Source organism: Polistes fuscatus, unplaced genomic scaffold (assembly GCF_010416935.1).
Source record: "Polistes fuscatus isolate 324 unplaced genomic scaffold, CU_Pfus_HIC Scaffold1, whole genome shotgun sequence".
Lineage (NCBI taxonomy): Eukaryota > Metazoa > Arthropoda > Insecta > Hymenoptera > Vespidae > Polistes > Polistes fuscatus.
The window spans coordinates 17530596-17553411 of NW_025112997.1; the positions used below are offsets into that span (position 1 = coordinate 17530596).

The 22816-nt window shown below is 40.5% G+C and overlaps 2 protein-coding genes across 3 annotated transcripts in view; both read left to right on the plus strand.

The window, feature by feature from the left end:
- The first annotated feature begins 379 nt into the window (after positions 1-379).
- Positions 380-14770, plus strand: LOC122517430 (dentin sialophosphoprotein-like). Its single transcript, XM_043635848.1, is given in 12 exon segments — positions 380-494; positions 5223-5445; positions 5603-6052; positions 6154-7498; positions 7681-9089; positions 9165-9733; positions 10129-10363; positions 10779-10878; positions 10976-11028; positions 12810-12907; positions 12909-12933; positions 14562-14770. Coding segments are annotated over 12 exon segments (4584 nt in total). The 5' UTR covers positions 380-473; the 3' UTR covers positions 14618-14770.
- Positions 14743-22816, plus strand: part of LOC122518171 (FH1/FH2 domain-containing protein 3) — a 45667-nt gene continuing 37593 nt past the window's right edge. For both annotated transcript variants that reach the window (XM_043636926.1, XM_043636932.1), the window contains exon 1: positions 14743-14994. In XM_043636926.1, coding sequence (XP_043492861.1) covers positions 14830-14994 — 165 coding nt within the window. In that variant the 5' untranslated portion in view covers positions 14743-14829. The remainder of the gene's footprint in view (positions 14995-22816) is intronic.

Genomic DNA, 22816 nt, shown 5'->3' on the forward strand with positions numbered 1-22816 from the left:
GGGAGGGAAGACGACGTGCCTCGCGGGTCGGCGGTCCTTCGGGGTCCGAACTTTGTCCGAAACGAAGCGCCGCTACGAAGGCGCTCCTCTTCTTCTTCTTCTTCTTCTTCTTCTTCATTCTCATCGGAGCCTCATTTACGAATCGTTCCAACTTCGATCGGTCGATTCGTTTTACGTCGCGTCGAGGCTCCGACCATTTCTAACCCTTTCTTACTTTCCTTCCTTTGTTCTCCTTTTCATTTTCTTTTTTACAAATCACTCGTACAAAAGCTTACGAAAGTTCGCGCCGGTGATAGTGTCTTACTGATCGTGATAGTTATTTTGATGGTGGTTGCGGCGGTGGTGCTTGTGCTAGTGGTGATAGTGGTGTATTCTATGCTTGCGAAACCACTTGTGATTCTTGTATTCTACGCCACGAATAACGAATCTACTTCGAAGAGAATTTGCATTTTTTCTCGCTTTGAAAGAGGATCATGGCATCTTATAGGACCTATGTAAGTTCTTTCAGATATAGGAGAGGAGTCGAGATACGCATTAGTTTGTCAATACACGCGTACAAATATAAAATGATTCGTATAAATATTCTGATAATATCGTAGCGGGTTATTTGGTTGATTCGGAAAGGAAACTAGGAGTTTTCCGCGAGATTGTGTACTCATGGATAGACGCGGAGATGAAAAGATTAAAGTATGGTTGATTGGTTGACTGGCTGACTGAATGGATAACCGAGTGACTGATGGTCGCTAAGGGGTAACGAGATGCAAATATTTATCGAAGGATATGAAACGTCGCAGAAGTTTGGCGTGGAAATGTTGGGTGTGCCTTGGATGCGAGGAGAGAAGGGGGAGAGGGAGAGGGAGATTTGTGAACTAGAAGTCGACGCGTCGGCGATGGCGTAGCTAGCAAAATTAGCCGGGTCTTTCCCATACGACGCCTGCTTGCCTGCCTGCCATGCGCACGTGTACACGTGTTTGTCTTTCTTCGTGTAGATAACACATATATACATGAGAGAAAGAGAGAGAGAGAGAGAGAGAGAGGTATGCTTGTGTAAGACTTTCTTCCCGTGCACAGTGCTATACTTGAAATATAGGCGGTCTTGCGATCGGCTCTGAAACCAATGGCTCGAGTAGAGGGTGTCGAATGTCAAAGCTCCATTCGGAGGAGATACGGATTGCCAGAGACAGATGGTTGTACACGTAATATCACGATCGTATAAATTCTATTTAGGTGCGCAATTGCCAGATCATTTTATACATTTAGTTTTGTTTCCAATTAAAGACAATACTTCTTTTTTCTTCTCTAATAATTATTATTTCTAATTGAAAGCGTAAATTACACGAAAGAGTAAGCTCGTCATGGTTAGTTACGGTCGAGTCATTAAGATGAAAGATATAAATAAAACGACTATAAAGTATGGAAGAGAAAATCTATTTGATAATAATGTTCCACAGAAGCGTACTTGCTATGCGTTGATATAAAAATTAAAGTAGATTGAATAGGATTGAATGCTGGAGTAGAAGTACCGAGGTTATACGAGCGATAAGTGAAAGGAGGAGTCGAGAGAAAGAAGAATTAACGGCTCTTTTGAATATTTCACGCGACAAATCTTCGAAACGGTAGAATGTTGCGTGGATCGCTTTAATTAAGCATCCTTTGCATTTTCATCGTTCTCTTTTCTCTTTCCCGTCTTGGTTTCATTTTCTTTTTCTATCTTTCTCAGGCTTAATGCATGCATACTCGAGATATACAATATATTCGTGTCCAGCAACGTGACTTTCCTTGGGAAAGGTAATCATTCTTCGACGGAAGGCACAAATATTCCAACTTTTTATTTGAAACTTTTGCGGTTCATTGATTTTATTATATGACGAATAAAATAAAAAAGATCTTAAGAAACATCCATTAAATATACATAAAAATAATAATATTATTATTATTACTATTTGGGCTGAATACGCGAAACGCATTTGTACGTTTTATTTTCTTTTGAATGTTTTTAATTAATTAACTTTATTCTGGTGGAATACATGTAGTATATGGTACATATCATATTTGTATACCTAAGTACATACAATATAATGATGAACACAGATACGAATGTATGGAAGAGAGAACGCACGAAGAAGAGAATCACGAGAGAGACGTAGTTATATTTAAACGTACTCGTAGACGCGAACGTATTTTTCTTGTTTCTTTTCAAAAGAAGTGGAAGAAGAAAAGCTTGTGGATTTTATACGTGGATGAGTCGTCGGGAGGAGCGTCGGCTTGTAACCGACAATGCAAAAGACTAGGATTTTCTGTTTACTTCATAGAAGCTTTTTAAAAATTAGTTTTTCAAGGAAGGATAATGTTATTGGTAAAGAGAATTAACGATGCCTCGAAGTTGCATCTCTCTCTCTCTCTCTCTCTCTTTCTTTCCCTCTTTTTATCTTTATTTTCACATTGTTTTCAGAGAACGAATATGCATACACGTATATGTATTTTCATAGGTAGAATTCAGTAATAGGACCGAGAGAATAATTTTATGGGAAAATACAATACGAGAGTTGGCAACGATGTTACGATTTCGCGAGTATAAAAATAATGGATATGCTACTGACGTAAAAGAGAGAAGACGGATAGTCGTTCCACGACTGAGAAATATCATGAAAATCGATGTCGCGAATGAAGACGAAATTTAGTTCGAAACAGGTCCAAAATATATTTTTCGATGGCAGTGATTAACGAGTTAATCGATAAATAAAAAACACGAAAAAAAGTGACGATCGTTTGTATGATCGACGATATCCTCTGTCCAAGTCGATGTCACGATGACGTAGAGACTTGTTTCTATCAGCCAGAGAAAATAACGACGCGCGATTTATTGGCTCGAGACGCTATTGAAAAGTTTATCTGTTTCCGATATCGGTATACCGTGAAACTTTTCGTCTCAAGCTTCCACCAACTTATACGTAAACGGAAGAAGAAGAAGAAGAAGAAGAAGTTTTCCAATTACGCGGCGAAGCCATTGCTATTTTCTCACCGAAACGTATACTTCCTGACATTTTTCTATTACGAGTCTTCTTTTTATTCGTTTGACTATTTTTCGATCGGAACCGCGATCGGAACCGCGATCGGAACCGCGATCGGGCGGATCTCGGTTTGCTCGTCCGTAAAAGAAGTTTTTTCTCGTCGATCTAGGAAAGATAGACGTTTATAGGATGGAAAATCGAGGTGTTTGGTCGGAAGGTAAGTCCGACGACGAGTGCGAGAGATTTTTCCTAAACGTTTGTTTGTCTCGCTCCTTTCGCTGTTGCATAGCCGTAGCTGGAGCAGAACGTTGTGGAAGAGTAAAAGTTACGGTTCGTTACCTTTGATGAAACGTTAGCGGGTCGGTGGAGGTCGGTGACCGAAGCACGTTGCAACTGCGAGATAGAGATAGAAAGAGGGAAAGAGATATGGAACGCGCGCGCGTGCACTCATGGAGAAACGTCAAAGATATTGCTTTTTTATTTTCATATTCAACGAATAGGAGAACGAGATTTTCGGTCTGTTTGCGGAGCATCGACCGTGAGGAAAAGGCCACCACCGGCAGCTGCGGATGCTGCGCTGGACCGATTCGACGAGCTTCGTAGTAGCACGGCGAATAACAGTTGAGACGTTTGCAACGACGTAACATCCACATGTTATTTCGGCCGTACATATCTTACGCGCATCTACGTATACGTATTCATATGCGCACATGGATAGATATATTGTTGCACGAGTTATCTTTCTCGCGCGAGCTTGTCAGCTGGCGTTGAATCGTAAATTATAATGACGCGACGAGTCGACGAAGGTTAAATCAGGTTGACACGCTTCAATTAGCCGGCCTTCCCTTGCGAGTCGATGTCACGGAACGACGCGCTCACCCACGTCTTTCCGATCGCCGACATTTCAACGGATATCTACGTAAAGAAGATAAGCAGATATGCGAGACGCGTATGCAATGAGTATTCAATTTGTCGAGTTTCCAATTGCGCGGTTTGCCGTACTTCTATTTACAATTAAACAAAGTTGCATATGCGACGCGTCTATATTCCTCGGCTCGATCGAATCTTACGGACAAAACGAATTCGTTTAAGATATCTATATACGTGTCAGTCGACAAGCTCGCGAGAAGCTATTTTCATTGTAGATCGAGAAACGTTTGCAAGTTCGTTGAATGTACTCTGAATCGAATGCGAGCAGTCGGGGACTAGCTTTCGCTTGCGTTTAACGAGCGAAAACGTATCTAATTCCGTGACGTCGTACTCTCGCGCTATGGCTAATCGAAGAGGAGCACAGCGCGAATAGAAATAAAGATCGCCCAATCACCGAGAATAGATTTCGCTACATGCCCGAGCGGTTGCTAGAAGGCGGAGGTAATCTTTGCACTAGACGAAAAAACAATCGGACGATAGTTCTTTACTATCCTTCGTCAATTTCATATTTCAACGGCTACGATACCAACCGTAGTTTTGCTTCGTTTCAAGTATAATAACTTTGGACGTCGATAATAAGAATTATTTTATCGACATTTTCGTTATCCTAGTCTAACGAGTATGAAGCAAGTATAAACGCGACAATATTTATTCTTCGAATCGAATATTTTTTTTAACGTTTCTTTAACATTTTACGAGTGTCCCAAGTTTTTATCAAAGCTGTGATAGCATTAGTCATTGTATTAGTTTGTAAGAGAGAGGTTATTACTCCCTGCTGGGTCGGCCCGTCTATTTCGAGCACGAGGCAGCTCGCCAAACTTATGTTAATTATAAGAATTATTGTTATTCCCGCGGGTTATGCCGAGGAAGCTCTATATCGTATATTTCTACTTACCTTTCATACGAATAATAATATTCATTTATATTTCATTTTCATTCACTTTTAAAGCATAATTACTCGTGAATGATATAATAGCGCAAAGTGTGACTTAATACATTTATTATAAAAATCACTCGGCACATGTGTTATCGAACGTATCTTTTATATACCGATTATTTATTATTATTATATAAATAGTATAGGTTTAAAGAGAAGAGTTGTAATTTTCGTCGATCATCATGAATATCCTGGAACGCCTTCGCGTAATGTATCATCGTGATCTCGTTGATTGGTTTTTAAATAGAAATCGTCTAGCCAGTTGCATGCGAAAGGAAGTGGAACGTTCGGTTCGATTTGCTTTATTACGAATTCGCGGTAACACGTTCAATTTCATTTTTCAGAGTGATACTAGCTCTTATAGGAGTAGTAGAAGTGGACTTGGTACGGGCACTTCTACTAGAAATACATCGAGTGGAAGCTCTTTAGCGACTTGCAGGATGACCTATACTGGTATACCTCCCAATCCTATTCGAGATAGTAGAAAAGACGTAACGGTTTCTGGATATGGAAATTCTTTCTTGAAGAAAGACAAGGCCGAGAAAAAAGGCACATTGAAATATTCGTGTGAGTGTTACACGTCTATAATAAAAGATTATTATTTTTATATTATAATATTTTGTCTTACCGTTAGGATTTTGTATATATTTTATCGAAAGCATAATTTAATTATCGATCATGTACGAACAATGTAATTGAGGATGTGTTCATTGCGTGTTCGCAGGTAGCAAAGAGATAGAAAAGAATAGATTGAATCCGAGAAAAATAGAAGATGTCAGAGCAAAGAGTCCGTTGTCCGATAGTAGATCATTGCTTCTCGAAAAGTACTCCTATTCGGGCAGTAAGAACGTCGAAAAGCCATCTTCTCTCTTGAATAGATACAACCGTGGATCTACCCGTGAAAAGAGCAAAGAACCGGAAGGAATATTGCGGTACAATTCCAGTACGTATCCTGGTTCGGGATTAGGTAGGAACTATAGCAATAGCAGTATAGAGGGAAGGAGCGAAAGGAAGGAGAGAAGCGAGCATCCACCCGTTTCCTACAGGACTTTACGGACGAATTCGGGAAGAACGTCGCGCGAAACGAGTCCAGATGTTGGCGTTGAAAAGGGAAATTCTTTTCGAGTATATTCCAGACCACCATCGTCTTATTCTCGTGCCGGATCTACCGGAAGTAAGTGGATCACCGATATTTTCGATACATTTTCTACGAGAACAAAATCTATATTTCGAGTGTGCTATTATTTAAATGATTTACTCTCGTTATATTCTTAGGTACATCGACGGAATATAGTTCGACACCGATCTCTTCGAAATTCAGTTTAACAACGAGCTCTCGATTTTCGTTGCCGTCTAGAAGTAACGAACGGTTACCCTCGGCTATTAGCTACTCTGGATCGGACAGGTACCGAACTTCCAGTAGCAATAGCAAAGAATTTTCCACTTCGGCGAAGACTAAGGCCGAATGTTGTACGAAAGGCCCTGTCAAATCCGAAGAAGATTTGCGGGATGAAGGTAGTAGAAATTGGAATGATTGCGAAACCGAGAACAGAATCGAAGAGCTGGAAAATAATTGCGTCGTAATGGTAAGTAGGGGTACGTCGCCGACCCCGCCTGCTTCCTCGAGTTTCGTAAGAAACAGGAGAGCGGATATGGGAACAATCGTGCAAAAAGAAAAAACTAGATGTCGAAGAAAAGTTGAGAAAAAGAACGAAGAAGTTCAATGCGATCGGTGCGAAGAAACACCCAAGTTTTCGAGGTTTGGTGCGAGTGCTGGCAGAGTTCCAGGCACCGGTTGGTCATCTTACCTCGATAAATTTTCATCAACGAGTTCGGCTTCGCCTGGAAACCCCACGGTATACTCTTCGAGAAATTTCAACGCTGCAACCGGTAGCAGCGGAGCTTCGGGAAACTGCGCGAGGATCGGTGGCTTTGCATTCTCGAGAGCTAACGAGAATTCCACGAGTTCCCGAAACGATCAACCACCCAAAGTATCTCCGACGTGTAGTCAAGAACTTGATAATAATCACCATAGTAGAGAGCAGGATAGAGAAGTCGTTACGAAGCACGAGCTTCTCCCTTTCTCGAGAAACAACAAGGAAACTTCTTTGCAAGCCGCTAAAGTCGAAGCTGTCTTGAAAGATGACGTCGACGTTATCGATAGAGATCAAAAGGATGAAAACAAGTGTATCGATAGAGATCGGATTAGCGAAAGGAAGGACGAGACGAAGGCAGATCTACTGTCAAATCCAAGAACGACGACGACGTTTCATTCGATCGACGTTCCCGATGACTCTTGCGTCAAACATTCTCCGGATTATTTGAAAAATGATCAAACTTGTAGCACTTTGAAAAGCAAGGAAATCGAAGAAAAAAGGCCATCTTTGCAACGACTAAACGGAGCTTTTCCTAAAAGCGAGGGAAAACTCTCGAGAACGCCTTCGAAGACGGAATGTTCGACGAAGCCCGTCCAAGCTGTGCTACGAGAAAGGAGAGATTCTACTCCCAAGCCGGAAAACAGTCTATCCTTAAGAACTACTGATTCTTTCAAGCTGTTTGATGCTCATCCTCAGGAAAAGAAGCATGAGACTTCGCCGTCTAGAAAGGAATCTCCTTCAAGGTATTATACTTATCGACTTGGAAGAAAACTTTCATCTTTTTCTTTCTTCTTATTTTTTAACTTAACGAATATATATAGAATATATTGTATAATAATAATATTAATAATAATAATAATGAGGATATATTTGAAAATGTTTATTTGAATATAATCTAACGTATTCCACACTTTCTAATCAATAGCTCCTCTCAAAGTCGCTCTCGTAGTGGTTCGACGAAAAACATGCCTCGACAAATGAGACGAACAGACTCTTCCGAAGGATCCGCCGCGAGTTTGCCAACTGGCAGATCCAAGTCATCGTCAGGCGGCTCGATGACGAATCAGGGATCAAAAATAAAGACACCAACGCCGTCATCGGCTTCCAGCTCTCGATCGCAGTCGCAATCCGTCGCCAAACTATCCGCTACTGGCGGATGTTCCGGCGCATCGTCAGTGAATTCGCGACGAGGGAGTTCTCCGGACGCACGAGGAAAACCACCTGTGCCAAAGAATGAAAGTGCCGATCGTGCTGTCTCCAAGAGCATCGTCGTTGCTAAATTCATAAATAAGGATTTCAGAAAGTCGAGTTTAAACATGGAAAATCCCGATCCTTCGTGTTCCAAATACGAGAGAATGAAAAAGCAAAGAAGCACGTCTGTCAGTTCGCAAGATTCCGAATCAAATTTGGACGGAGCTCGACAATTGGCACCTTCCTCGTCTTCGATATCCCTGAAATCGATGGGGTCCAAGACAAAAATACCTTCGGGCAGATCAAAGACTTCGTCCTCGTCTTTATCTTCCTCGTCGTGTTCGCTTCGAAGAAACGACTCGAGCGGCAAATCGAGAAACGACGCGAAATCGACCTCCTTCCCGTCCGGCGAGAGGGATCTCCCGCGATCGGAATCGAGCGACAGCAGCGACTCCAATTCCTCCAGTTCCTCGAGCAGCGAGGAAGAGACGGAGGATCAACGACAAAAGGTTGCTGCTAGGAAATGGAGAAGAGGAAACGATTCGAATTGGCCGATTTGCGAGAACAAAGTTGACAAAACGAGTATCGGATCATCGAGAACGAGCGCGGCGCTTGCATCTTCGGCCGAGGAAAATTCTCTGAGCGTGGATAAACCACCTAGACCACCGTCCAGTCCAAGATCGAGTCCTAGATCGAGTCCTAGGCCTAGTTCGAGATCGAATCCCAGATCGAGAAGCGACCGTTCGGGAAAAACGGAAGAAGCTAAATCCTTCTTAATGAGAGCTTTGGAACCCGTGACAAATCTCTTTAAAAGCAAACATCACGATACCACTTGCGAGTCTGTAATGTCAAGTGGTTGGCCCGATTCCAACGAAGAGAATCCCGATATGACGAAAAAGTCTGCGTCCTTTTCGAGATCTATTACGCAAGGCTCACCGAAGTCTCAGGGTTCCCAACAATCCGATAGGATTTTCGATAAAGATCGCGATTTCAAGACGAGAATCGAACATCAATCGTCCGGCGAGAGACCTTGGTGGTTGGATCCGATGTCCGATAATGTGCCCGAGGGTGTTGAAAGGTTTAGTGGATATAACGACGATATTAGCCAGGAAACTACCATCAGTACCGTTCTTCCCGATGACGGTGAGTCCACAGATTAATATCGCAATTTAAAAGAACTTACATTTTATATCGAGAAATACATTTTTGTAATTGTAGGAAAGTTCAAGCCTAGAGTATGGCGTCAGGAGTCTGGAGAAAGAGTTTGGTGGTTAGAGGAGAGCGATGCTACTTCGGAAAATGGAAAGAAAGAAACAACCCTTTCGTCCAGTCGATCGAAAAAAACTTCGAGTCGTGGTAGTAATAAATCGAAAGATCGTCCAAGGTGTATCGGACATCAACGATCTGGCGAAAGAGCTTGGTGGATGAGCGACGATCCAGAGAGCGTCCCGGAGGGTGTCGAAGTGATCGTTACACCACCTTCCCGCGAACCCAATCTTGAAAGGCTCGAGGTTGATCGTAAGAGTCCAAAGAAAATCAGACATATCGAGTCCGGTGAAAGAGCTTGGTGGATGGATAGCAGCTCGAATGTTCCCGAAGGAGTCATCAAGATCCCGGTTGAAACTTCCAACGGTACTTCGGACTCCTCGGAGTCTTTCGAAAGGATAGACATCGGCGTTGACCCCGAGCCTGAAACCTACACCCGGAGAAGCCTCTCTAGATTCCCTATCGAATTTCCATTGCCACCGAGCTACGAACCGTTGGGAGATCGAGCCAGTCCCGAAGGGGTAAGATGATCGCGTTTAACTACGGCGTTTTACTTTATTTTTCTTATAAAGGAAACGATACGATATTTTGTCTTGAAATATTAAACAAGAAATAAGGCGGTAATCGGCAGCCGAAACAAAAACCAAATGAAACTACTTTACCATTGTAGTTCCAGAATTGCATTCTACACTATTTTACATCGCAGTTTTCATAATTACGGCGAGAAGCATTACATCAAATTTCACTCGTTGTTAGATCGATCGAAGTGTACTTTGATCTTAAGACTTTTTATCGAAAATCTTCTTTTTTCTTCTTAATATTAATAAATTCTGAATAAAGCTTGTCTAACTTTGCGAACGCATGTGATATTAGGTCCGATCTTTTTTAGCGATCTTTGGAGGAATTCGATTTGCAGGTAGAGAATCCACCAGCTCCACCGCACAACTATCATGGAAGGATCTCGCCTTACGACAATGTTCAACCACCTTCTCGTAGATCGTCTCCGAGGAAACCGACTTCGTCTAACTTACATTTCTTCATTGGAGAATACACGAATATCGACGACTTTCTAGATACAGCAACAACCACGACGAATCAACGAAATAGTCCGCTTTTGCGTCGTTCTAGAAGACAGGGCAAACTCGAAGAGGGTAAGTTGAGTAGGAGTTTAAGAAAGGAAGAGCTTATTCGGATTAGGTCGCTCTACCGTATAGGTTCGATCCGATACATTACCCTTGGAGTTTGCAATCGGATCGATTCCGAAATCGATCGATAAGGGAAAGGGGCCAACTTTACATGTAAAACGAAGGAGAAAATCAACAAAGTCGTTTCTTCGTTGGCTCATTTATTTTCCCACGTACAAAACTGCTCAAGCGGATAGCTAGTCGATTGCCAGCTGTTCATTTTACCGATCATAAATGTTCGCTTTCATTTGACATTTATCGGGGTGAATGAAAAATCCTTTGGAAAGTGTTATGATGCTTTCTTTTTCCATTTTTCGAGAGATTTATTTTTAAATCTATAGCGCGTCTCTTTTCACATCATTTGACAATGATACTTTTACAGAATCTACCGAGGATACTTCCGAATGCGAAGAAATAGATGCAACGCAGGTGATCATTCACGATAGCACGCCGAAAACTCCAGTGATACAGCGAAGACACAGGTAAGATTCAGAATAAATATTTATCCTATCTGTATTATCGTTTATATTTTACAAAATTTTTCATTTCCTTTATTTTTATTATTTTTTTTCTTTGTAGAGAGCACGAGCCTTTTCAAGATAGAACACAACCGGACGGATACATCCCAGTGAGTCATATAATATTCAATTATTATTCGTTAAAATATAAGTGATTCGTGTTTTGAAAATTTTTGATATATGTCTCAAGAAACATAACTTCTTGATCATTTTTTTGTCGTTGACTGGTATCTAGTTACATTTGTCTGGCATTCAACGTTGAAGTGCTTTCCGTTGAGAGTCGCACTAGAGAAGTCTGTAGATGACTTTACAATGGTATGTACATATTGTACGTACGCACTCGAAAAAATCTCGCGAACAAAAGCAAGAGACAGAGCAAGAGAGAGAGAGAGAAAGAAAAGAGGATGGTGCCTGCACGACATTATTGTTTTTCGCGAGGGATGCGCTAAAGAGACTCTTCTTCTTTCGTCTCAGACTCCTTCTCTTTCTTTTCGTTATACGCGTAAAGTACTAGCGACAAAGAAGACAAAAAGGGTTGATGGGGAAAGTAAAAAGAATTCCTCGAGTCACCTTGGTTAGCTGTCTCGATTAAGGCTGTCTGCGACGTACTACGATGAACTCGACGTCGTTGCGTTGTCTCGCATAAAACAATGACGACAAGAAACAAAAAATAGTTTGGAGAGATCACGAACACTCAAAAGCGATTCCCAGTCACGTTTTTCAATAAATAATCGCATAGGTTACAATGAGGATCGATTAAAGTATCCCTCAGTTTGATTTAACGCACAAAAATAAGAGAAAAAAGGAGAGAGAGAGAGAAATGGTAGAAGGGGGCCTTTCGAATAATAGAATTTAATTTGAGGTGACGTTTGGCATGCCCCGTGCCGTCTGGTGTGTTCCGTGCTTTTCGAAACGAATAGCTCGTAGCAACCCCCTTTAGTGCGTTCTCTCGTTGTAAGCCTGTCACTGTAGAGTCTACTGGCAAAAGAAAGAAGAGAAGAAGGGTCCGTTGATGGGAGACCGGGGGAAGCTGTAGTAGGTACCGAAGGGACAATGAGCACGGTCACATTTATGGTCTTCTTCTAAGTGTCGTGCTAGCTGATTATTTTTTCACCCCACAATTACTATTGCTACCCGTTTCTTTTACCCCACCTTCCTCATCCTATTCGTCGTCGTCATAGTTCTGCGCCATTGCCTTTCTCGCGTAAAAGCTCGCAGATTCGTCCACTGTTGGATACTTCTATCCCATGGGAGTTTTCTTATCTCAACGAAAAGAGAGAATTGGAAAAGAAAACTATAAAAAGAAGCCATTCCGCTTGGCTAGGTAAACTTCGACGACGACAAATTCGTGGCAAGCTTCTTTCCCAAAACGATTTCCTGCCGTAAAAGTGGATATCTCCTCTTCGAGAAATATTTACGTTTATCATTTCTTTCTTTTATTAGGTGTAGAGAAAAAAAACTTATGCAACTGTTTCAAATTCAGCATTTTGGGATATCGAGCTTTCGAAATTTTATTTGCACTCGAATGTATTTGGTGTAATATTTGTTAAAATTCTTAAATAATCCTACTTATCTTTTAAAAAATATTAATTCATAACTAATCGAATATATACTATTTACAATGTTTGTTTCATTCCAATCTAATTCCAAAGTTTTCACATTCTAAAATTTGTACTAATTCGATTCATTCGTTGTTCAGTTGTTTCGATCTTCCTAGTAAAGTTAATAACATAAGCGTTGCACAACACCTATCGCAATAAGAATAAATCTCCAAAAAATGAGCCTATTATCTTAAAAATAATCGTCTCGAAAGAATAGAAGAGTATACCTGTGTGTATAGCGAAGAGAGTCTATCTCCGGTTGTTTCGAGCGTGCGGGTTGACGGGCATTGGTAGTTAGAGCAGGGGTGGGGATAGTCAAAAGAAAGGGAAGGGTAAGTGCCGCATGGCGACGCCACCGTCGGCCGGTGGCGACAGGTGTCTGGCGCGACGTCTCAGTGTCGCGGCGGCTGTTCGCGAGGTGAGTCACGTTTTTCTTCTCTTTGCCGCCGTCGTTTAACGGCAAGAAGTGCGCGCGCACACTCTCATGGTTTTTCTATCATTAAACATTGAGGAAGATTGTGTTTTGCACGTTCATTTTTAGTGTGAGCAATATTTTAGTATCGGTGATGTAATCGTATTCGAATAAATCATTCGTTGAAAGAGAAAGAGTGTGAGTGAAAGAGAGAGAGAGGGAGAGAGAGAGAGAGTGAGGGGGGGAGAGAATTAAAAAAGGAAAATATACCGAACGGAAGGAAAGTTTTCCGTGCGCGGCAAGCACGCGTGTTGTTGCGCGTGCTTCGTCTGTCTTTCTCTCTCTCTCTGTCTCTCTTTCTCTCTCTTTCTTTCTCTCTCCCTCCCCTAACGTTCTTTCTCTTTCTCTGTTTCTCGTTCTTCATTTATCTGCTCTGCTTGCTCATGTACATACTCGGTATTTACTTCGAAGGTATATGTAGGTATGTGAGCTTGTCGCGCAGACTCCGAACGTGCACGGTCAAAGGTGTCCATGAGATTCAACGTCCGGTCTCTTCCTTTCCTTTCGTTTCTAACATAAATAGAGATGCATTGTGTTCAAAGAAAGAAGGAATCTTTAGGGAAAATCACAGATGGCAGTTAAAAATTGGTAAGAGAGGGAGAGAGAGAGACAGACTCGGTCGAATAGTCTCTCTCTCGATAATTTCCTGGAATGTCGAACGCCACGACTGGTTTTGCCGGCCTTCCTCCTCCTCTTTCTCCTTTTTTTTCTTCTTATCCTCCTTCTTATCCACCTTCCTCCTTCTTTCTACTCTTCTGAAGTCGGGAGCCTTATGTTCTCAACGCGAATTCAATTTTTGGGAGGAGAGAAATGAGATGACTTCTTCCAAATCGAATCTGGCTTACCTTTTATTTCGCTATAACATTTATTTCGTTTAAAATCATTGTTATTTCAAAATAATACGTAAACATTTCGGTAGTTTTATCTTATATTTTAAAGAGGTTCCGCTATGAGAGAACTTTTGAATCAAGGACTAGGTTAAGTTCCGTTCGATTCGATCGAGTTTGGAAATTTTTCTTTTCTCTCTGATTCGCCAATCGTATCTTGATCGTGAATCTCTTTCGTCGACCACAGGCACGATTACGTTCGTGGTATGGCGCAGACTCGTTTATTCTCTCCCTTCTCCTCTCTTCTCTTTTTTCTCTTTCATTCGCTTCTCTTTCTCCGTTTCTCCCTCCGTCTATCCCAATCTCTAGCACGCCACGTCCCTTCTTCAAGCCGGTTCGAAGGAGGAGGATAGCCCGGCCTATGCACGCCACGAGTAAGAACAATGCGAATAGGATGAAAGGATGACGTTAGAAAAGGAGACAAGATTAAACGCGTAGGCCATATACTTTTCGGTAAAAAAGTAGACACGTTTTTTTCACCTTTTCTTATTCCGATATACAAACGAACGGACGAGAAGTAAGGCGTCTAACGATTCTCCAAGTAAATATACTTTGCCAATTATTCGATCGCAAGATTTTCGTAGAGGAAGAAAGACAGAGAAAGGGGAAGAGGGGGGGTGAAAGAGAGAGAGAGAGAGAGAATAATATATGTATACATAGGAGGTTTCTTTGTTTCGCTGTAGCCAGCTTCTCGAATGAACGCAAATCGGCGATACTGCGAACCGGTTCGTACGTTCGCGTAAAGCGGTCGTGCGGTCCGGTGCGGGAGAGGGAGTCGCGAGGGCGACGAGGACGATCGGTTAGCGCAAAGAAGGGCGTTACCTTTTTCGGAGACACGAGTAAGTAGTGGAGTCAAGAAGTTCGAGAAGAAAAGAAAAGAGGAAGGAAGGAAGGAAGAAAGGAAGGAAGGAAGGAAGGAAGGAAGAAGGTAAGAAGAAAAGAGACAGATAGGAGGATGTCTCTGACGTGTCGAGTACAGTACTTGAACGACGTCGATCCGTTCGCTTACGCGAGCTCCTATCCGGAGCCACCGAGACCTCCCGTGCACACCTTCAGCGTGACCTTGCCGTTGATCAACCAGCTTGCCGCCGTTCATCGACTTCTTCGAGCACCTCACAGGGTGAGTCTCTCTCTTCTGCAATACGCCGAGGATTTTTCGATCATTCCACGAAAGGATCGATCTATCCTTTTCCTTCTTATATTCTTCGATCGATCAATATGGAAAGAGATATATTTTCTAATTAATAATTATGTAATTAAATACGTATAGAAAGGCTCGCAGTATTTATAGTATTTCAACGATACTTTCCTTTCTAAAGGTTCCAATACCAATTCTAATATTCCTCTATAGAATAGAATATAGGGAAAATGTCTTAAGAAATGTTTATTATGTTATACGAATGTATTACTTGCGCGTTGGATTTTCTGTATTATAGTTTTCTCATCTTTGCCGGCCGTGTATGATCGAGCGTCTCTCTCTCTCTCTCTCTCTTTCTCTCTTGGAGTCGCTCGTCGGTTCTCTTTGGTCCTTTCTTCGGCAGTTGGCCGATGTAACGGTACCGCAGAGCGTTACACTCTCCGCGAGGGAACAGTAAAAAGTACGTTTATGGCCTCGACATTTTATACCTATAGGGTATCGCGCCGATGTACCGGTTATCTTAAAAACACTACTAAGTTTCTGCGTTGTGTGTAATTTTTTACCGCTCCTTTTTCACGAATTACAAGCAAGCATGGCTCTTTTCGAATTTGTACCTTCCCGAATCTCGTCTATCGAGATTATTATTGCCATGAAAGTACTTTAGTATCAACGAACGAGATCAAAACCAAGTCATATTTCTCTTATTTATTCGAGTAATCATTTTTTATACCTAGCTCTACTTTCTTACTCTTTTATGTCTATAGTTATCTATATATTATACGTTAATTACATAAAGTAATATTATGTATAAAAAATCTACGGTTGCTAAAACGGAGGGTGGGTGGATGCGTATATTTATAATTAAACGTTTATTATCCGTCTATCGTTTTTGTTTCTAAACGTTTACTCGTGCCAATCTTCGAAGATAAAAAACAGAACGGAAATGAACTCAGCTTGCAAGTAGATATCGCAAACGATATCGCAAACAATATATTTCGCAATTCGCTCACTTTGTCGAGGGTCCTTTATATTTTTCAACAGTTTCGTTCATAAAGGTTCTTAACCATGCGCAATATTTCTTTATCTTTCACTCTTTCTTTTTCTTTTCGTTATGTCAAGACAGCGTTCCGAATTTACGAGCACCGTATACAACTCGCTTCAAATTTATAGCATGCATTCCGACGACTGTATTCGTTGGAAAATGTAACGGCCCTTGCCGTTTAGATTTACCTACATCCCATTGCCATCCTTCTCGATGATCTCGACAAACTCGGCCGTTACACGTAAGATTCCCTTATGTAATAGCACGTTTATATACGTACTCTCTTACTCAAGTTTTAAGTGATATAGTCGTTAAAACGTGCTATGGACTTTGTATTCTTTAGATCATAAGCATCAACTCGGACGTTAACCGATTACGTAAAACGAGATACGTCAAATATTTTCTATCTGTACGTACTACTATTGCGGGATAACATTGTTGAGATTTCATTAAAATATAGATAACAGAACGAGTCTTTAATCATATTCGGATTTCATTAATCATAGAAATTAGAATGAAGAAACTAATAAAAGCTATTCAAAGTTCTCGTAGATCTCGCGTCTCTTTGCATTCCTATTTGTACAACCGCATAAAGTTGGAAAAGACGGAGCATTATCCCGACTTTTTTTTTGAACATTCCTACGGAGCGCTAATGGAGAGTTACGTTTGAGATTTATGGTCGGCGTTACAGTTGGACAGAGGCTGGGAAAGTTGGATTTTACGAGCGAACGGGCTTATCGCTGGCGCCCGGGGTTGCACCGGAGTGTGGAACGGCCCGAAGCGGGCTTGAATCGGGTTGAATCGGGGGTGGAATCGGCAAACGCATCGAAGCCATTGCATAACGAACGCGAGAAAGAGACGTAAATCAGTAGTAGGCCACTGGGACAGTGCTATCTCGCAAGGGAGGTTCTATGCAATGGGCATATCGCTTGAAAGAAACGACCTACGTTTCTTTATATCATAGATCTTCCTTCCAAAAAATTTCTTTTCGCTAATTTACGAGTGATATCGAGTCAAATAATGTCGAAAGTCATTTTCATTTATCGTATACTTTACCGTATCTAACTTTTTTTTAAACCGAACATTCGATCTCTCCTCGAAAGAGAAAAAGAAATACGTAATATTCGAAACTGGAACTTTAATAAAGAAGCTACGCGCGATTAAATTGTTTCCCGAGTTTGCTAGTAGAGATTTTTCTCTACTAACAACATCATGTAAGAACGATGCACCGAGAAGAGATTGTATAGTGGGAAGGAATACGAGGTAGAAAGAAAAAGAGGGAGAGGAGGTTGTGTGCTTGCGACAAAAAGATGATACATCCGCTTTAAGGTGTCTACACACAAGAGAATGATCGACTATGTAGAAGTAGGAATGCGTGAATCGGCGAACTTAGCAAATCAAAGCGAGAATATCTGTACGCGCGTCTCTGTTTTTCCTATCTTTTCTCTCGATTCATCTTTCATACATTTTTTTTCGTTCGCGCGAGAATTTTTTGTATTTCTATACTTTCTTTTATACTTTGATTGAAAATACAATTGTCTCGTGTTTTTCAATGAATTCAATTATTCCGATAGTAAAAAAGAAAGAGAACCCTTTTGAAAATTAAATTAGTGAAAATTCATTGAAATTTTTCTCGAGATTCTCGACATTTTATGTATTCTTTCGATCGTTGTGAAAAGACTGAAAAATAATATATAAGGGTGAAAGCGAGCTTAGGCATATTGCATGCATGTGAATGCATACACGCTATACACACGAGTATTTACAATCTTCTACTTTCATGCACGTAGAGACGCGTAGGTTGGTGTAAAAGTTGCGGAGGTTTGGGAAGTCACCTGATAGACGGTCTCCGCCTACTAACTTGTCTGCCTACCTAACCACCTACCTACGTTTCTACCTAACCAACCATCTCGCTCTATGTCCCATTCTCTCTCCTTCATCTTCTTACATATTTTTGCTCGCTCTCTTATTTCTTGACACGCTCACACGAGTTCTCATCCAAGCTCTTTCTCGCATACCGTTTCGAACATTGCTGTCCAGACGCGGCCCGTTTAACACCACCGTCGTCCATTTTCGTTGCAACGCGAAACACCATCGTAACGACTCGAATTTGAAGTCATTCATTCTTAATGAGACTCAAAAGTCTTTGCAGTTTTCTTTTTTGTCTCTCTTTCTTATCTCTCCCTGTCTTTTATTACCCCGGGGAATCCGTGAAATCCAATAATACATTTTTAAAAGCAAATAACGGATCTCTCGGAAAAAAGGACGGGGAATATCTTTAAAAAGGATTTTTCGAGGGAACGCGCCTTTAAAACATAGACGGAATATTTTAATAAATATTAATAAAGACAATTCGGTTGACAAAGAAAGATCCTCTCGAGAGCGTAAGATTTTGTATTCGTTCGTGAATTTTAAATTAGCGTACGAAAAGAAGATGGTTACTGTTAAAGGAATGTAAGAAAAATGTGAAGAATTCGAAAATTTCTATTTAAAACTCTAAGTTAAACCTTCGAATAGTGAAAATAGAAAAGGAGCTCGAGTTATAATACGTCCTTCCATTTGAAAAGGTTTTTACGTACAAAAGAAAAGAAGAAAAAAAGGAACTTTACTAAAGAATCTTCCGTTAGAGTAAATAATGTAACGAAAAATATTCGATGGCGAGTCCTCCCTAGAAGGATTCCATCCTCTTCGCTTTTCAGTGCTCCATCTTATTCCCTGCTGATTTACGGGTACGAAAAGGTTGATACTTAATCTTACGAGTTCCTGCCGGAGCTGGTCACGAAACGGCATCGCTGTTCACATTCGAATTTCAAGAAGGAAGGATAATACGCTTCGCCTGTATAACTTTTTTAGGGAAATAAGCATAAAACTATCGAAACGGATATACTTCTTATTCCATCTTTCTCTTTTCTTCTATTACGACAACTTTCCTATCCAACTTTTGTTATTTTTTCAAAAGTCTGTGATGCTATCAAAAATTGTAAATACAATATATTAAATAACGTGTATATGAAACTTAAGTAGACATTCTAGAGTTAAAGACTATAGAGAGGAGAGTTCTAAGGGTAACGATGGAGTTCGCTGAAATGTGCCAGTACCAAATGTCACAGGAAGTTGCTTCTTAATCTACGCCTCCGATCTCATTTCTACTAATTGGCTGATAGGGGCATCTGATACGGGCCACCGATACGTAGCTACGATACGGTCGATAGCCGAGGGTACAACAGACGAACGCGAATATTTTGCTTTCTAATTTTATTTTCGCGAAAGTGTTATTTCCAAAAATAATAAATAAAAGCTGGATCATTTCATTTTCGAATTTCTCTATTCTCCGATTGGAAGCGTAAGAAGCTTCGCCTTTCATTTATTTCCAGTCAAGTTTCAGTTTGGAACTTAATTAAGAAGAGAGAAAGAGGATTTAATCGATATCTTCTTTCGCAAATAATTTATTTTTCCCTTTCTATTACGAGTTTTGCCATCGATGGAATAATAAGAATCTTTTTACGAGAGTACTTAAAATAGACTTGAATATTTTTCAATCGAGAGATCGATAGTTCATTTCGAATCGTCCCCCCTCGGGCACTAGTTTCTTCTTTTTATACGAGACTTAGGAAAGTTTAATCGCGCTCGTCTCGCTATAACTCTTAATAACAGCGCGACCAATCGACGTACAAGGATGACTGCGACAATGAGCATCGCATACATCGCTCGAAGGAAGAAGCTAAAGAAGAAGAAGAAGAAGAAGAAGAAAAAGAAGAAGAAGAAGAGGTTGCTTCGCGATTTGTTTCGCCGTTTTACGCCGGCTTCGAATTCACGATTCTTTAACGTTCATCGTGATCACGGCTTCGTTCGCGGTCTTTATTCACGCCTTTCCTGTCAATCAACTCGCTTTTGCTTCAACGATTTTATTTTCTTCTTCCTCTTCTTCTTCTTCTTCTTTTATTTTTTACTCTTTCTCGCCGGTTTATTATTATTTGCTTATTTCGTCATTTCTATCGTATCATTTACGAGTTTAATAACAATTGATATCGCGAATGTGAATATATTTCATGATATCTCTTTAAAGAAATCTTCCATTTTATTTGTTTTTTACTGTTTTATTTGTTCTATTGTATTTTGGAAAGTTTACAAGTTCAAGTACCGATGTTCCACAGAAGGGACATAAAATCAGTACGACGGGATTGATCTGCTTGGAAAAGTATGGAACGACCGCGGCGCACAGTTCCTAACAAAGGGACTCGAACTCGTTCTTCTTTAGAAAGCCGCGTTCCTTTACCATCGGAAAGATCAAAGAGAAGCTTGACATTACGCGAAGATGACTTTTTGTTTTCTCCTTTTCTTTCTTTCTCTCTCCCTCTCTCTCTCCCTCTCTCCGTCTACGTTGGAGACGCGGAAGTTGAAGCAACTTTATAAGTATTATACATACATAAATAAATATCTGTATGTATGATGTCGTCCAACCAACGTATGGGTTTTGTGTCGTATAACAGGGAAAGTATACGCGAAACAGTGAAGAATTTTTCTTTCCAAGGGAAGACTAGATCGAGAAAAAGACACACGTACGATTAGAAAAGGAGATCGGAGTTTGACTGCGAAGATGACGTTGATATCTCTCGGTCAGCATCGCCTTGCTACGGTTTACTTTCAATTTGCTGATTTTTAAAGCTTCCGGATCGAAACGGTTGATCTCCGGAAAATTGGATACGTGATGGGATTCTTATAAAAGTTTACGAACAAAACCTTAACTCTTATTACTATTTTCTATCATCCATATAGATTTACACTTGAATTTATTTGAATAATATTCAACGATCAACGATATGTATGTGGTATGCGTAACTAACATAGAGTTTCCTCGATGTCGATACAAAAATTAAACGATAATAATCGAGAGAGTAGATTTATAATTTATATTTTAAGTAAGAGAATAAAATTTGTCAGAAAAGAAATAAAACAATATTGATATATAATTTGAAAGCTCTATTTGTAGAATACTATAATACTTTGAAATATGTATTCCGGAGGTTGAGCCATTATAAATCCGTTTATTCCGTATTTACGATATCATGAATTACGCAGCAGGTTACAATTAAACGTAAAGTCAGACTTTCCCTAGCGATTCATTTGAAAGCAAAGCGCACAGAGGAATCCAAAGTCCGGGGGTGTCGCGTTGCAGTGAATTAATGAACTAACGAGCGAGCACAATGGAACGTGGAATATTTGACCGCTTATGATGCTAATGTTCGGCTCTTTACTTTGCATGACAATTACCATGGCTAGCCCGAACTCGTCCTTCCGAGAGGATGCTGTCTACCTCTCCGTCATCCAAGCACACTCGTTTCGTTTCGTTCTTCTTCTAGTCGAAGTATCGCTGATAGTTTCTATTCGATTACTCGAAAATTGGTCAAAAGTTGCATCGAGAATTTCTTTAGGAAACACGCGAGAAAGATTGTCGAGAAGAGAGACGAGCAAAATAGGAAAAAGATTTACGTTCGACCACGACTAATTACGTTCGTTTAGCGAAAGGGGATGAATGAAGCGAGAGATAGGTAAGAACTTAAAAGAACGTTGATCGTTAGCCAAGGCTTAATTATCTCGAAGGACAAGAACGTCTTTCCTCTTTCAGCTTGGGTCAAACTCTTCTCGAGAAAATCGATAATCCAATCGCGATGTATCTAAGTAGGTATATATATATATATATAGGTATAGCTATTTGTGGATGATTGCGAGAGTATGCGCTTACTAGATGGTGGATGGGCAAAACCAACAACGTCGAGAGAATTCGATATCGATGGATCGATTTGCTTCGAGGTGGGCATAATTCCTTCCTCGTTTACGAACGATGTCGCCAAAGTGCTTACGTATTCAAGAAAGATCACTGATTGCGAGATTTATGCCGTTGATATCGGCCGAAGGCATAACTATCTTCTATGAAATTAATTAAGGGACTCTCTCGAAGGAAAGTAAAGTACGTTGGTATCTTCGGTGAAAAGATATTTCATGTTATCTACTTCCTATTATACATAGATATAGATAATTTTCTTATATTATGGATAAAGTTTGTCGGTAATTTTTATTTCTGTTTCTACGCGGTTAGATAATAGACTAACGGTAAAAGGTAACAACGTTATTGTCAACCGCGATTCGTGCTGACATTATTTCGAATCGTATTTACCATCCAGCAAGAAGACAAATTAGAAAAGAAATGTAAACTCTTTTTCTTTCTATTTCTCTTTTGTCGTTTTACACCAGACACCCAATTTTCGCTGCATCGTAAAAATGGGTGCATCTCTAGCGTCAATCCGTCGCGGATACCGCTAATTAGTGGTAACGAAGGCGAAGTAACTAACGGTTACATTCACGAGCGAGTATATCCCACGTGTTTCGCGTGCCCGGATCCGGCACGGGCGCCTCTCCATCGAGCGATTCTAACTCTCTTGTCTGTCTCTAATCGTCTAACACCATTCTCCGCCTTTAACGAGGTTGACCGTATCAACCGAACCGTTCCATTAAGTCACCTGTGTTTCTACGAGATCGTTGCGATTTTTTCTGACGTTTCTTTCTTCTTATTATTTCTAAATCTCGTGTAATTTTTTCTCATCTTTTTATGATAATTAATGTAATAATTTTTTATAATATTCGAGCACTAATTACGTTTATATTTTGAACTGATAAAATTTCGATGAACGCGTATAAGACGTTTCCTTCTATTCGCGATACGATCACTCAAATGATATTCAATTGAAATTACATTTTATATCT